Consider the following 13,500-nt stretch of genomic DNA (forward strand, 5'->3'; position numbering starts at 1 on the left):
ATAAATAATAATAATAATAATAATAATAATAATATTATTTGAGGGCAATTACACATACTTAGTATTTCAATACCAGGCAAAATGTTGGGTATACTAATGAATTCATGTTTCTCATGATCTTAAAAAGGTTTGAACTTAAGAGGGATGTGCTTAAATGCTTGAAATGCTTTCCATGAAGGAATAGTTCACCCAAAAATAAATAATTCTCATCATTTACTCACCCTCATGCCATCCCAGAAGTGTATGACTTACTTTCTTCTGCTGAACACAAAGATTTTTAGAAGAATATCTCAGCTATGTTGGTCCATTTAATGCAAGTTAATGGTGGCCAGAATCTTAAAGGTCCAAAAAGCATATAAAGGCAGCATAAAAGTAATCCATATAACTCTGGATAAATACATGTCATCTAAAGTTTTATGATAAGTGTGAGTGAGAAACTTATAAATATCCTTTTGTTTTACTATAAATCTGCACCTTTGACCAGCCTCGACCAGTAGGTGGCGATATGCAAGAATGCGAATTGCCAAAAAACAAAAGAAGAATGTGTAATTGAAAGTGGAGATTTACAGTAGAAAATGACTTAAATATTGATCTATTTTTTACCCACACCAATCATTTTGCTTCAGAAGATATGGATTAAACCACTTGTGTCGATCACTTTTGTTCTGCCTTTCTGTACTTTTTGGACCTTCAGAGTTCTGGCCATCATTCACTTGGGCCAACAGAGCTGAGATATTCTTCTAAAAAACTTAATTTGTGTTCTGCGGAAGAAAGTCATACAAAATTGGATGGCATGAGGGTGAGTAAATGATGAGAGAATTTCAATTTTTGAGTGAACTATCCCTTTAAGACAAAAATAAATTGTGCCAAAATATGAATTTATTTCCTATATATATATATATATATATATATATATATATATATATATATATATATATATATATATATATATATATATTTTTTTTTTTTTAATTATTATTTTTTTTAATTTTTAAATGAATGAGCTTGACAGGATAGTAAAGAAATAAACAGGTAAATACTGTTTAAAAAGCATCCAAGGTGGATACCTCATGAAGTTTGAGAGAATTCCAAGAATGTGCAGAGCTGTAATCAAGGCAAAGGGGGGCTACTTTGAAGAAGCTAAAAATATAAAACAGGTTTTATTTTTTGGTCATTACATAATTCCTATAATTCTATTTGTGTTATTTAATTGTTTTGATGAATTTACTATTGTTCTAAAAAGCTGAAAATAATAAGAGGGAATGAGTAGTCTTGTTAAAACATTTGACTGGTGTCCAGAAACTGCAGAAAGATTTCAAAATGCTACCTAAAATTGAAAAACAGTCATAACACAGGCATACCTCTCGTCGGTCAAGGGCAGCATACTCTGCTTCTATCTCCTGAGCTCCAGCATCCTGAGAGAAAACCATCTGAGACTCCAGACTGAGCGCCAACTCCTTGTGATGCTGCTTCTCTGCACAGTCACACGGCGTCTCCCTGTCCTCATTCTCCACAAACAAATTTGCATCACTCTTCACCAACAACTGCAACAAAAAAAACAAGACAAAACTTTGCTAAAGTGACTATGAGTGAAAAACAGTTTCGTTCTACCATGAAATCAGAAAAGCCATCTTAGGGAGCGTTCAAATAGGACACCATCTTGCGCTAAAAACAGCTACCGGTAGTTAGAGCACAACAGAAATGAAAACAAGGCAGGTTTATAGATGCATTAACTCACATACACAGTTGCTTATGTATATTTTCCATATACTTGAGATGTTTATCCCACCCCCAGATTCATCTGATTGTTCCATTGTTTAAAACTGACATTGTTCCACTGCAATGATCATCACTGTCAAAACGTGAATAATTTTTTAGCTTGATTACGCATCTTAAAAAACAGGTCGCTGAAAAATACACTGTAAATGGATAATAGACATTCTGTTTTCATATATTTGGTGAATTGAGCAAATATTGTGCATAAGTATTTTTGGTTTTTTTGCAAATGTATGTTTGGTTTACTATAACCAAATTGTAGAATATAAATATAGCTATTATATTAGCCATCAGAGACCCTCTAGACCCTCCGTACCCCGGATTGTTCCATCCGGACTGCGAAACATGACAACTGTTGCCCTATCTCATTGACTGGGGCAGCGATACAAAACAATGGAGCTGTATGCGCTGCAAGCACTCAGGGGAGTAGATAGATGGCAAGGAAAGACAACCAAAAACATTGAAATTACTAGTTAGTAGTCTAGTAGAGTTCTCTGCTTCTTGTGAGAACAAAGATTTTCATTATTTGATAGTCAGCCCAATTATAACAACAGCAAACAGTATTAATAAGTTGCACTTTTGTAATGGAAATTGTTTGTTTATTGTTTATAGATTTTCACTTTAGGGAAATGTAAAAAAAAAAAAAAAAAAAAAAAGTCTATTCAGAATTTTCTAAATTCCCTCTCAGGAGACACTCCTGAACCCACATACAGTACTTTCCTTAGTCACAAGACCTCCTATGACCCATACATTGGTATCTAAAATGTAAAAATAATAATAAAAATTATATTCTGAATGTAGAAATATTCAACCACAAACACTGGACTGATGTCATTCAGCTTAAAAACTAACACTTGATGTTATATTTTCACATTCATATCCAAGTGCACTCAACTGATGAACTCTATGTAATATTTCAATATTTTGGTAGATCATCCCTCAGATCTCTCTACTTGGACTGCCTCTGGCCCCCCATTGTTCTTATCCTTGCCTCTGGTGTATACTGGACAAAGCATCAATTTTGAAGAGACTACTTTGATTGTTTAGGATATTTTATATATATATATATATATATATATATATATATATATATATATATATATATATATATATATATATATAGTTGAAGTCAGAAGTTTACATACACCTTAACCAAATACATTTAAACTCAGTTTTTCACAATTCCTGACATTTAATCATAGAAAACATTCCCTGCCTTAGGTCAGTTAGGATCACTACTTTAAGAATGTGAAATGTCAGAATAATAGTAGAGAGAATGATTTATTTCAGCTTTGATTTCTTTCTTCACATTCCCAGTGGGTCAGAAGTTTAGATACACATTTTTTGTATTTTGTAGCATTGCCTTTAAATTGTTTAACTTGGGTCAAACATTTTGGGTAGCCTTCCACAAGCTTCTCACAATAAGTTCAAAATTCCAGTAAGTTACTTCAAACTAAGTTACTTCCTCCAGAGAGAACAAATTTTCTATCGGACTGGAGGTCAGGGCTTTGTGATGGCCACTCCAATACCTTGACTTTGTTGTCCTTAGGCCATGTTGCCACAACTTTGGAGGTATGCTTGGTGTCACTGTCCATTTGGAAGACCCATTTGCGACCGAGCTTTAACTTCCTGGCTGATGTTTTGAGAAGTTGCTTCAATATATCCACATCATTTTCCTTCCTCATGATGCCATCTATTTTGTGAAGTGCACCAGTTCCTCCTGCAGCAAAGCACCCCCACAACATGATGCTGCCACCCCCATGATTCACAGTTGGGATGGTGTTCTTCGGTTTGCAAGCTCACCCTTTTTCCTCCAAACATAATGATGGTCATTAAGGCCAAACGGTTCAACTTTTGTTTCATAAGACCAGACGACATTTCTCTTTGCAAGATCTTTGTCACCATGTGCACTTGCAAACTGTAGTCTGGCTTTTTTATGGCGGTTTTGGAGCAGTGGCTTCTTCCTTGCTGAGCAGTCTTTCAGGTTATGTCGATACAGGACTCATTTTACTGTGGATATAGATACTTGTCTACCTGTTTCCTCCAGCATCTTCACAAGATACTTCTGGGATTGATTTGCACTTTTTGCACCAAACTACATTCATCTCTAGGAGACAGAATGTGTCTCCTTCCTGAGTGGTATGATGGTTGCGTGGTCCCATGGTGTTTATACTTGCGTACTATTGTTTGTACAGATGAATGTGGTACCTTCGGCCGTTTGGAAATTGCTCCCAAGGATGAACCAGACTTGTGGAGGTCCTCCTATCAGAAGCTAATTGGCTAATTGTCTAAACGCTTGACATAATTTTCTGGAATTTTCCAAGCTGCTTAAAGGCACAGTTATCTTAGTGTATGTAAACTTCTGACCCACTTGAATTGTGATCTAGTCAATTAAAAGTGAAACAATCTGTCTGTAAACAATTGTTGGAAAAATTACTTGTGTCATGCACAAAGTAGATGTCCTAAACTACTTGCCAAAACTACAGTTTACTAATATGAAATCTGTGGAGTGGTTAAAAAATTAGGTTTAATGACTTAATGACGTAAACCTCTGACTTCAACTGTACATACAGTATATATATATAAAGTGCATTTCTGCATTATTTCATAGCCGTCCTGACTACCGACGCAGCGCAAGCTTTTATTGTCCGGACCTTTGCTGGGAAGAAATTAATGTGGAGACCGGACCTCTTGGAACATTGAATACCTCTGCTCTGAGACTCTCTAGATATCATTGTCGGACACTGAAAAACCTGTGTCGACCAATAATATATATTTACTGTATACTGACACAGGCCTGAAAAAAATAAGATACAAGAAAATAATTTATCAGCAGTTAAAGCGATAATTGTGTTGCCATTTACTTACAGTCACAAAGTCTTCTGTGGAACACAACAGGAGAAATGTAAAAGAAAGTTGAGGCTGCTCTGTTTTCTATACAATGAAAGTGAATAGGGATGGAGGCTGTCATTCCCCACCCTAACAGCTCCTTTTGTGTTCCACAGAAGAAAGTTATACAGCTTTGAAACAACAAGAGGGTGAGTAAACAATCAAAGAATTTTCATTATTGGAAGAACTGTCCCTTTAAGAGCATAATAACTACAAAAACATTATGCTTTACATATTAAAAAAAACTTATAAGCCTAAAATACATATGAAAATTAAATCACCTCAACACAGTTCTTCATGCCAGCAGCTGCTGCGTAGTGCAGGCAGGTGCTCTTTTTGTTGTCAGTGCCGTTGACGTTGGCTCTCTCATACTCGCCCTGGTCTAGTTTGGCTCCGGTCCACATCAGGATCATCTGGAGGCACTCAGCCCGCTTCTGTTCGTCCTCCTGGGGGCGGCTGATCCGCGGCTGCAGCGCCCCCTCGCCCAGCAGGATCTGTGGGCCCATGCACAGCAGGTGCAGTGCCGTCTCATTGTGAATATTGCACTTGTTGGGGTTGCCGTCTTTGGAGAAAAGGAAAGACCTGAAGAAACGGAACAAATGAATAGAACTAGTTCTAAAATAGAACTAGAACAAGTTCAAACTCTCAGTCTTAGTCACTATTCACTTTCATCATATGAAAAAAAAGATGCAATTATAGTTAATGGTGACTGAGGTTAACATACTGCTAACATCTGTTTGTGTTACACATGAGGGTGAGTCAATGATGACAGAGTTTTTATATTTGGCTGAACAATCCCTTTAAGAACTAAGATTTGTAAAGCTGTGCTATATTGTGAATATACCGTAAAGACGGCTAAAGGGGATTGCAGAGTCATTTTATATTCACAATATAGCACAGCGTCGAGTGCCTCATTGCTTTTTAAAAAAACTTAACACATAATAAAATATTAAGGGTGCAAACTTCCATTAAAACTCACTAATTAAGTGCCATCCTTCCACTAGAAGATTGCTGTGTGAGACATTGCAAAAAAACTAATGATCAACTTTAAGTTCTGCACACTGATATGGTGAACATTGGTTCCGCATCATAGCCATTACTATATCTTGTATTTTAGCCCAACTGGAACACCGTTTTGACCAATCAGCATCCAGGACCAGTACTATCCATGATATAAACCTCTATAAAACACTGGTAGAATTGAAAAGATGGCCAAATACAGAACCCAACACAGATTTTTTTTTTTAGACCTAGAGGCGGCAGATACAATGTCAATATTTCATAATGTAAGAGAGTGCATTAGGGAACCATCATAACCATATTAACTAAGCAAATGGCATAACAGTGCTCAGTGCAGCTGGAGCCTGCAATGTCTCCTTGCCAGATAGCTGGAGATAATCAGACAGACTAATATCATTTTCAGGTAATAATTAATTGAGGGAGCTTCAACGTAATTGATAACAGGCTCAAACTGCTAGAAAGGACATGGGGAAATATAAACCCTTGTCAGCATTAAGAGTGAAATTAGGGATTGTATTCAGAGCAGACTTTAAGGTCTTTCAGGGAAAATTACGTGTTGTTCCGGGAAGCCTGTGATGTGAATCTGGCACTGGCAGTTTATAGTAAATGCAACTGCAAAAAACAGCTATAACTCCCTGCATTCCCCCATCCATGCTCTCAGTTGCACCTGGGAGGCCAGAAAGACGGGTAATTCTACTTCCAAGAAACTGACATGAACACCTAATTATGCAACGGTTAGATCTAGTATAATGTAACAATGACACTTAATTAGTATAATACTAATATAAAATACATCATGAAATGCAAAGCCAAGCTTTTAACCTGGAATGAAACCAACATCAAGGGATTAAGTCCAGACAAGTTGGTGAAAGACATCTTGTCCTTTGTTCTATTTGATGCTGGATAATAAAAGCTTGATCATAATGAACACAGGACCACACAAAGAGCCTGCAAAAATTCCGGGTGTAGTCTAGACTGACTGGCTGTTTCCTTGCAGTTTTTCCAGCAGCAATAAGTGCATCAGAATTCCAGTTAGAGGATACTTCAGTCTGGTACTGATACATAACCACATTAAAGCTGCACTCAGTAATTTTTGTGTTTGTCATCTTGGACTTACACTGACCCCTAGTGTTGTGGATTCAGCATCATTCGAAATCAATAGTTTTCAGTTACAGATGCCATTGTAGAAAATCATTTTTCACAGTCAGCCATGATTAATCCAAGATAGAAAGTGTCCAATAACAGGGCCGTTACTGAGGTTAAGCAATAAGTATTTGGCTGGTCATGGTCATGAGATTCTAAAATGGCAGCACCCTTGAGGGGACCCTCTCCATGTAGAATAAAACAGCTTTTATAAGGTTACTGATGTGACTGGAGTCTTCATCTCATTTGTGTGGTCATGATTTTATACATACGTTTCAAAATTACAATTCATTTCTTTAGGAGTAAAAGACAAAATTACTGAGTGCACCTTTAAATGGGCCTTTTTAGCAAGGGTGTTTGCAGTTTAGTCAACATCTTTGTTCTCAAAATGTTAAACAAATAGGGGACACAAAGGTAACAATATATATATATATATATATATATATATATATATATATATATATATATATATATATATATATATATATATATATATATATATATATATATTATATTTCACCTTCTATCTCAATTAATCTGATGCATAAAAGCGCAAGACTTTAAGGCTCTAAAAACTGTGGTCTGCTTCATGAAGCCTACTATTGTGAAAAGGGGAAAGTTAAAACGGAAAGAGGAGGGACAGCTAGTCGTCAGTAGCCAGCTGTCCAAGCTGGTAATTACCAACAATTTTCTCAGAGGGATGCATCCACTACACCAAGTTAAACTTGGCTCCATGGCTCTAAGTGGTCTTGACTGAAATACAGAGCAGTGTGGAACTTAACAGCTATACAAAAAACCTTGATGATTGCCATACCATGCATATTTGCTTTAAATGCTGTCTATGGCCAAAACATGAAGGTTGTTCTCCCTGAAGCAATTACCTTACAAACAACCTTATAAACATACCGACATACTGCTGGGTTTTCTCATGAAATGAATACAAGTATTCTAAAGGGCCTTTGACAATGAAAAAATATTTGAATTTGTTCACTCTGTTTTTCTATTGATTTCCTATGCAAACATGCACCAACGTTTTGACTGGACATTTTGAATACTGCACCACGATATCTTTTCAGTGTCTCGTGCAGGAGTGCGGCGTCAACCTTTAAAAAACACGTCTCGAGACAGCTGCGTTTTGTTATGTTCGTGGCGCTGCATCTAGCTTTTTTTAGCGCAAAGATGCATTCAGCCCATAACATCCTTAGCTCTCTTGTCAGGCTACATATATTGATGTTGAAAGTGTTGGCATTAATTTGCCATAAATTTGGAAGATTCCTTCCAATCTAAATGTTATACATTTGCTTCAACATCGTGTCATACTCATTCTGCCAAGTTAGTAATTAATTCAGCTACAATTTGCACTTGGACGGCAACACCAAGTCCTAACCAGATGCGGTGCAATAAAAAAAAAAACAAGCAATAAAAGCTTTCTTCCATGTAAAAGCTGAGAGATGACAACATAAATTAAGGGGGGGTCTAAGGGCAAAAATGCCACTGAAAGTGACAAAAATGTCCCCAAAATTTAAAATATGAGGGCAAATAGTGCCCATAGTTAATTCTATGGCATACGTATAGATGTTTATGTTGACTGAATTTATGGGTAAGAGGTAATGAATTGTCAATCTTGTAATTAATATTGAGAATTTGTTAATTGATTACATTTAAGTTTTTGCTATAATAAAATGACACACACACACACACACATATATATATATATATATATATATATATTTTTTTTTTTTTTTTTTAAGTGCCCTTTTAAGGAATAGTTCACCCAAAAATGAAAATTCTCTCATCTTTTACTCACCCTCATGCCATCCCAGATGTGTATGACTCTTTCTTCTGTGAAACACAAAGATTTTTAAAAGACTATCTTAGCTGTGTTCATTCGTACAATACAAGTGAATGTTGTCCAAAACACTGAAGCTCCAAAAAGCACATAAAGGCAGCACAAACTTAATCCATATGACTTGTGGTTAAATCCGTATTTTCAGAAGCGCTCCGATCAGTTTTGGACGGGAACAGACCAAAATGTTTTTTCACTGTATGTCTTGCCATTGCAGTCTCTAGGCACGATCATGATTTTAAGCCCGATTACACTTCCTAGTACTTGACGCATGCACAGAGCATTAGATAGCGCTAGAAAGTGTAATCGAGCTTGAAATCATGATTGCCAAGGATAAGGGTTGCTCTGATACCAAATTTTTGGCTTCGGTACGATACCAGCCCTGGTACCTCGGTATCGATACTAAATCGATACTTAGGCAACAAATAAATAGCCTCAGATTTATATGAAATTACACAGAAAATGACTTGATTAAAATAACTGCATAAAGTCTTACAGATACAAATTCAGCATTTTCAGTTTTAATTTTTTCTGGATTCCATGTTACATTTTTTAATTAAATGGTGTTTAATCAAATCAATACATACAGCTTTAATCAAATGAAAATATTTATATATTTTTGGTAAAATAAAATGCTGCACAACAGAGCTTGACAGTATTAATGAAAACATTAATGGAAAAAAAATCTGATTACCTAAGGCAAGGCTGCTATGGCTGAATCACAATGCTGATATTCAGTACACTTGCTTTTGTGATATTGCTTACAGATAATAAAACTAATAATAACAATAATACAACCATTTAATATTATACTAATGTTATGTTTAGTATTATTGCTACTTTTTGAATATTACATTTTATACAGTAGTTATAATTTTGTCTTCAATTTCACGCATCCAGTTGAATAGAGCTTTCATTTTAGCGTGATTTTTATTTTGACAGTTCTTCCTTTTTTTGACGGGTTAGTTATATCAAGCTTCCAAATAATGCTGCAATACTCATGTCGCGACTCGCAAACTTAAATCTCCGAGCTGCACCGGAGAAGGAGATTTGATTGTTCACAGCTATTCACACACTAAACACACACTGCCTGAAAATCAAGCACCAGTGTGTGTGGTGTTTTGCGTGCGTGTGCTTCAGAACACTTGGATTAAACCACTGGAGTCTTATGGATTACCTTTATGCAGCCTTTGTGCTTTTTGGAGCTTCAAACTTTTGTTCACCATTCACTTGCAATGTATGGACCCACAGAGCTGAGATATTCTTCTAAAAATCTTCATTTGTGTTTTCAAAATAAAGTCAGTTTTATTTGGAATGGCATGAGGGTGAGTAAATAGGTGAACTATTCCTTTAAAGGTATAAAAATGCCCCAAAACCAGGGGGCAAATATTTCCCCTTAATGGATAAGTTAATTTATAAAAGCAGGCTTTGTTCAGGGGGGAAAAAAGTTGTGTTTTTGTCCCGACCATTACATTAGTTAAAATCACACTGGTCCAAAATCCGTCTCCACGTGTATATTAAACGTCAATTATCTCCAGATTGGATGTGATTGCATCCCGTAACACAGCATTTCTGCTTTCAGAGTCGACGGACATATTATTTGATGCAGTGAACATATCGTTGTACCTCGTTAAGACATGGCGTAGCCTAATGCTTGCATTTTGTTGACTATTAATCCCCAGGATTTTACCTGATGAGGCGTGTCATGGCATGGCATGAGGCGAAGTGCAGGGCTGTGTTGTGTTGATAGGGCTCCCCATAAGAAGCATTGGGGTCCAGGGATTCTTTAAATTGAGGGTTACTCTCATAGAGCTGCCAAGCCAGGCCTTCGTCTCCACTGATAAGTGCTTTGCGGAACTTGGTGGCTGTATTGCCCATGGCGGGAGCTGTAGGACGAGCCGCAGGGCGGCCCACATTCACTATTCAGTGCTCAGCCAGTGTGAGCGCGGACCAGCCGCATACTGCAAGTCCTGCAATGTAAACACATCAAGATGTTCACAGTCTGTGGATTGAATCAGTTATTCCTAATGTTGGCAACTCCCAAGGGAACGTAAAATCAATTTACGTAAAAGCCTTAATTTTGATACAGCACCTTTTTCAATTTTAGGTCAGCTATCCCTTTAAAAATTAGCTAGACACTATGAGCTATCAGGTTTTGCTCCAAATGTGTACATAATCTCAACGCCCACTACTAGTCCATTACCTTCATCTGCAAAGGCTGACTCAATATAACTCGCAAGCTCCTGTGGAATAAGAGACAAGCTTTTATACAGCTCATATAACACAACCTCACTTGGAAATCCCTAACATAGCATAAAAAATGCTTTACAACACACACTACTTTGCATATGTCCAAATTGTGCAAATAATGATCCTGCTCAGGGATCCTTATCTGATCTTACACTTTTCACTTTTTCTTAACTATTTGCATTAGTTGAACTTTTTGTCTCTCAACTAGCAAAAAAAAGCAACTGCTATCGCTTTATTGCTTAACCTAAGGGGTACACAATGTTTCATCAGCAAAAAATAAATAAATAAATAAACTGGCATAAATAATGTTATGCTCTAATAAATTCACTTGAGAAGGCTGTGAGAGAGGAAATAGTGGCAGCAGGTGCACTGGTCAATCTGGGGAATGCCGTGCGAGTCAGAACTTGGTGTTTGACCTGTTTTTTTAGGTCATTATGTCTGGGCTGTTGTTCTTTTCCACATCACTTCACATCTTACCACATTCAAAACAACTGGCTGTGGAGTTACATCAGAAACAAAACACATTTCATGACTCTAAACAGAACAGAACAAATGCTTTTGGGGCTTGTGGAACTGATTGTGGTTGAGTGGCTCACATTTTCAGGTGGGATGTCTGAGAATGCAAAACACACAGAAGAATTAAGAGCAGCAATTGGCAGGCACACAAAGGGAGGGAAAAATGTCAATCCACAAGCTTCCCCCCACACTGCAGCTCAATCATCAGACATACTGAGCGTCCATTAAAGGAACAACTCCATTTGCATTCATTTTTACAGGCATGTTCTACTTTCAAACAAAGCAGGCTTTGTGCTAAAAGATGATCCTCAACTGCTGTCTGTAGGACAGTAAAATAAACTGGACGCCATTAGCATGGCCGACAGGAAAAGCATGGCGTACCTGACACTTAACACTACAAAAGATGTAGGTAAACAATACATCCTAAGTCTACACAGGGACAAATTTCGCATTGCTAGCAACTGTTAAAATAACCATCACTGTGAGACTATGTATGCAGCACATGTCCGAATTGATGAGTCAAAACAAATGCGCTCTACGCACGCGTCAAAAGTGAGGATGTGCAATCGAGCTTTAAATCATGATCGCTAAGGAGACTGCACATGTCAAGATTTATAGTATCGCTGCAGAGGATTAAACCACTTAAGATTAATTAATTAACTTTATGCTGCCTTTATGTTTTTTGGAGCTTGAAAGTGTTGGAACCCATTGACTTGCATTGTAAAGATATAAACATCAAATCCATCTCCATCAAAAATTAAAAAACACATTCGAGTTTTAAACAGTTTAAGGGCGAGTAAATTATGAAATAATTTTAATTTTTGGGTTAACTATTAATTTAATGGAAAGTGTAAATTGGTGCTTAATGGTTAGTTCACCCAAAAATGAAAATTCTCTCATCATTTACTCACCCTCATGCCATCCCAGATGTGAATGACTTTCTTTTTCTGCAGAACACAAATGAAGATTTTTAGAAGAATTTCTCAGCTCTTTTGGTCCATACAATGCAAGTGAATGGGTGCCAAAATTTTGATGCTGAAGAAAGTAAGTCATACACATCTGGAATGGCATGAGTGTGAGTAAATTATGAGAATTTTCATTTTTGGGTGAACCTTTAAGTAAAGTTTAAAATTATTTTTATTTTATTTTTTTATTAAAACATGAGAGAAGTAATACAAAAGTACTCCATATGTCATCCAGATTACAATACCTAAAAACTGTAATCTAAAAGATTACATTACATATTCCAATTTTAGTTGTTCATTTGTAATCAGTACCAGATGTCATTACCAAATCACATTTCAGAAGTAATCTAGCCAACACTGTTCATTGTGATAAAGAAAGAAAGAAAAGAAATGATGCATTGTGTCTGCATATTTGCTCTATGAATTGCTTATTTGTTTTTGTCTTCAACAGTGGTGATGTTTGTTCTTTATGTATGAGAAATTTCTCATTGTGCATTGGCTACAATTTACCTTTCTATAAACATCACGGATAGGAGTGGACATCCTGGTTGTCACGTGAAAACAAAGCCAACATCGTGAATATGCATGTTACAGAGGTCGCATATCCAGGGCACAACGATCAAAGTACATGACCTAGCAAAAACTGTCTATCACAATAAACAAAAGCTCTGATGATTGCAAATGTTCAAGAATGCATTTACAAAGCTGAGCAACACCAATATTCATCAATGTCTGCTGATGATGACTGCCATATTTTCAGGCATCTACAAACAAACCTGCAAACAAGCAGAGCTTTAATTTCTAACACTCCTAATCATGTAAAGCTGAATAAAGCGAAGATTTCGGCACCAATGCGTGTTGACATGAGCGCTCAACACAACCACAAACAAGCACACACGTACCTCATCGCTGATTCGGACGCGAAGAGACATCAAATGACCCGAGCACGCGGCTTGTCAACAGGTTATATCGACATTAACATCAGGAAGCAGACTTTCGATCATGTCAGAGATTATGTGCCGAGAAAAGATAAAGAACTGAACAATCACAGGGGTGGTGCTCGTGGCTGCGTTTGCTGGTCATGCTCTCATTTCA

At 36.8% G+C, this 13,500-nt stretch overlaps 1 protein-coding gene across 2 annotated transcripts in view; it reads right to left on the reverse strand.

Moving 5' to 3' along the window:
* The window catches only part of ankib1a (ankyrin repeat and IBR domain containing 1a), a 47,129-nt gene extending 33,629 nt beyond the window's left edge, over positions 1-13,500 (reverse strand). The window contains exons 1-5 of one of the 2 annotated variants that reach the window (XM_051664393.1): positions 13,308-13,500; positions 10,878-13,181; positions 10,365-10,644; positions 4,947-5,247; positions 1,362-1,544 (exon numbers count right to left, since the gene is read on the reverse strand). In XM_051664393.1, the coding sequence (XP_051520353.1) occupies positions 1,362-1,544; positions 4,947-5,247; positions 10,365-10,552 (672 nt within the window). In that variant the 5' untranslated portion in view covers positions 10,553-10,644; positions 10,878-13,181; positions 13,308-13,500. The remainder of the gene's footprint in view (positions 1-1,361; positions 1,545-4,946; positions 5,248-10,364; positions 10,645-10,877; positions 13,182-13,307) is intronic. The other variant, XM_051664392.1, reaches the window with a different exon arrangement.

This window comes from Myxocyprinus asiaticus, chromosome 30 (assembly GCF_019703515.2).
Source record: "Myxocyprinus asiaticus isolate MX2 ecotype Aquarium Trade chromosome 30, UBuf_Myxa_2, whole genome shotgun sequence".
Lineage (NCBI taxonomy): Eukaryota > Metazoa > Chordata > Actinopteri > Cypriniformes > Catostomidae > Myxocyprinus > Myxocyprinus asiaticus.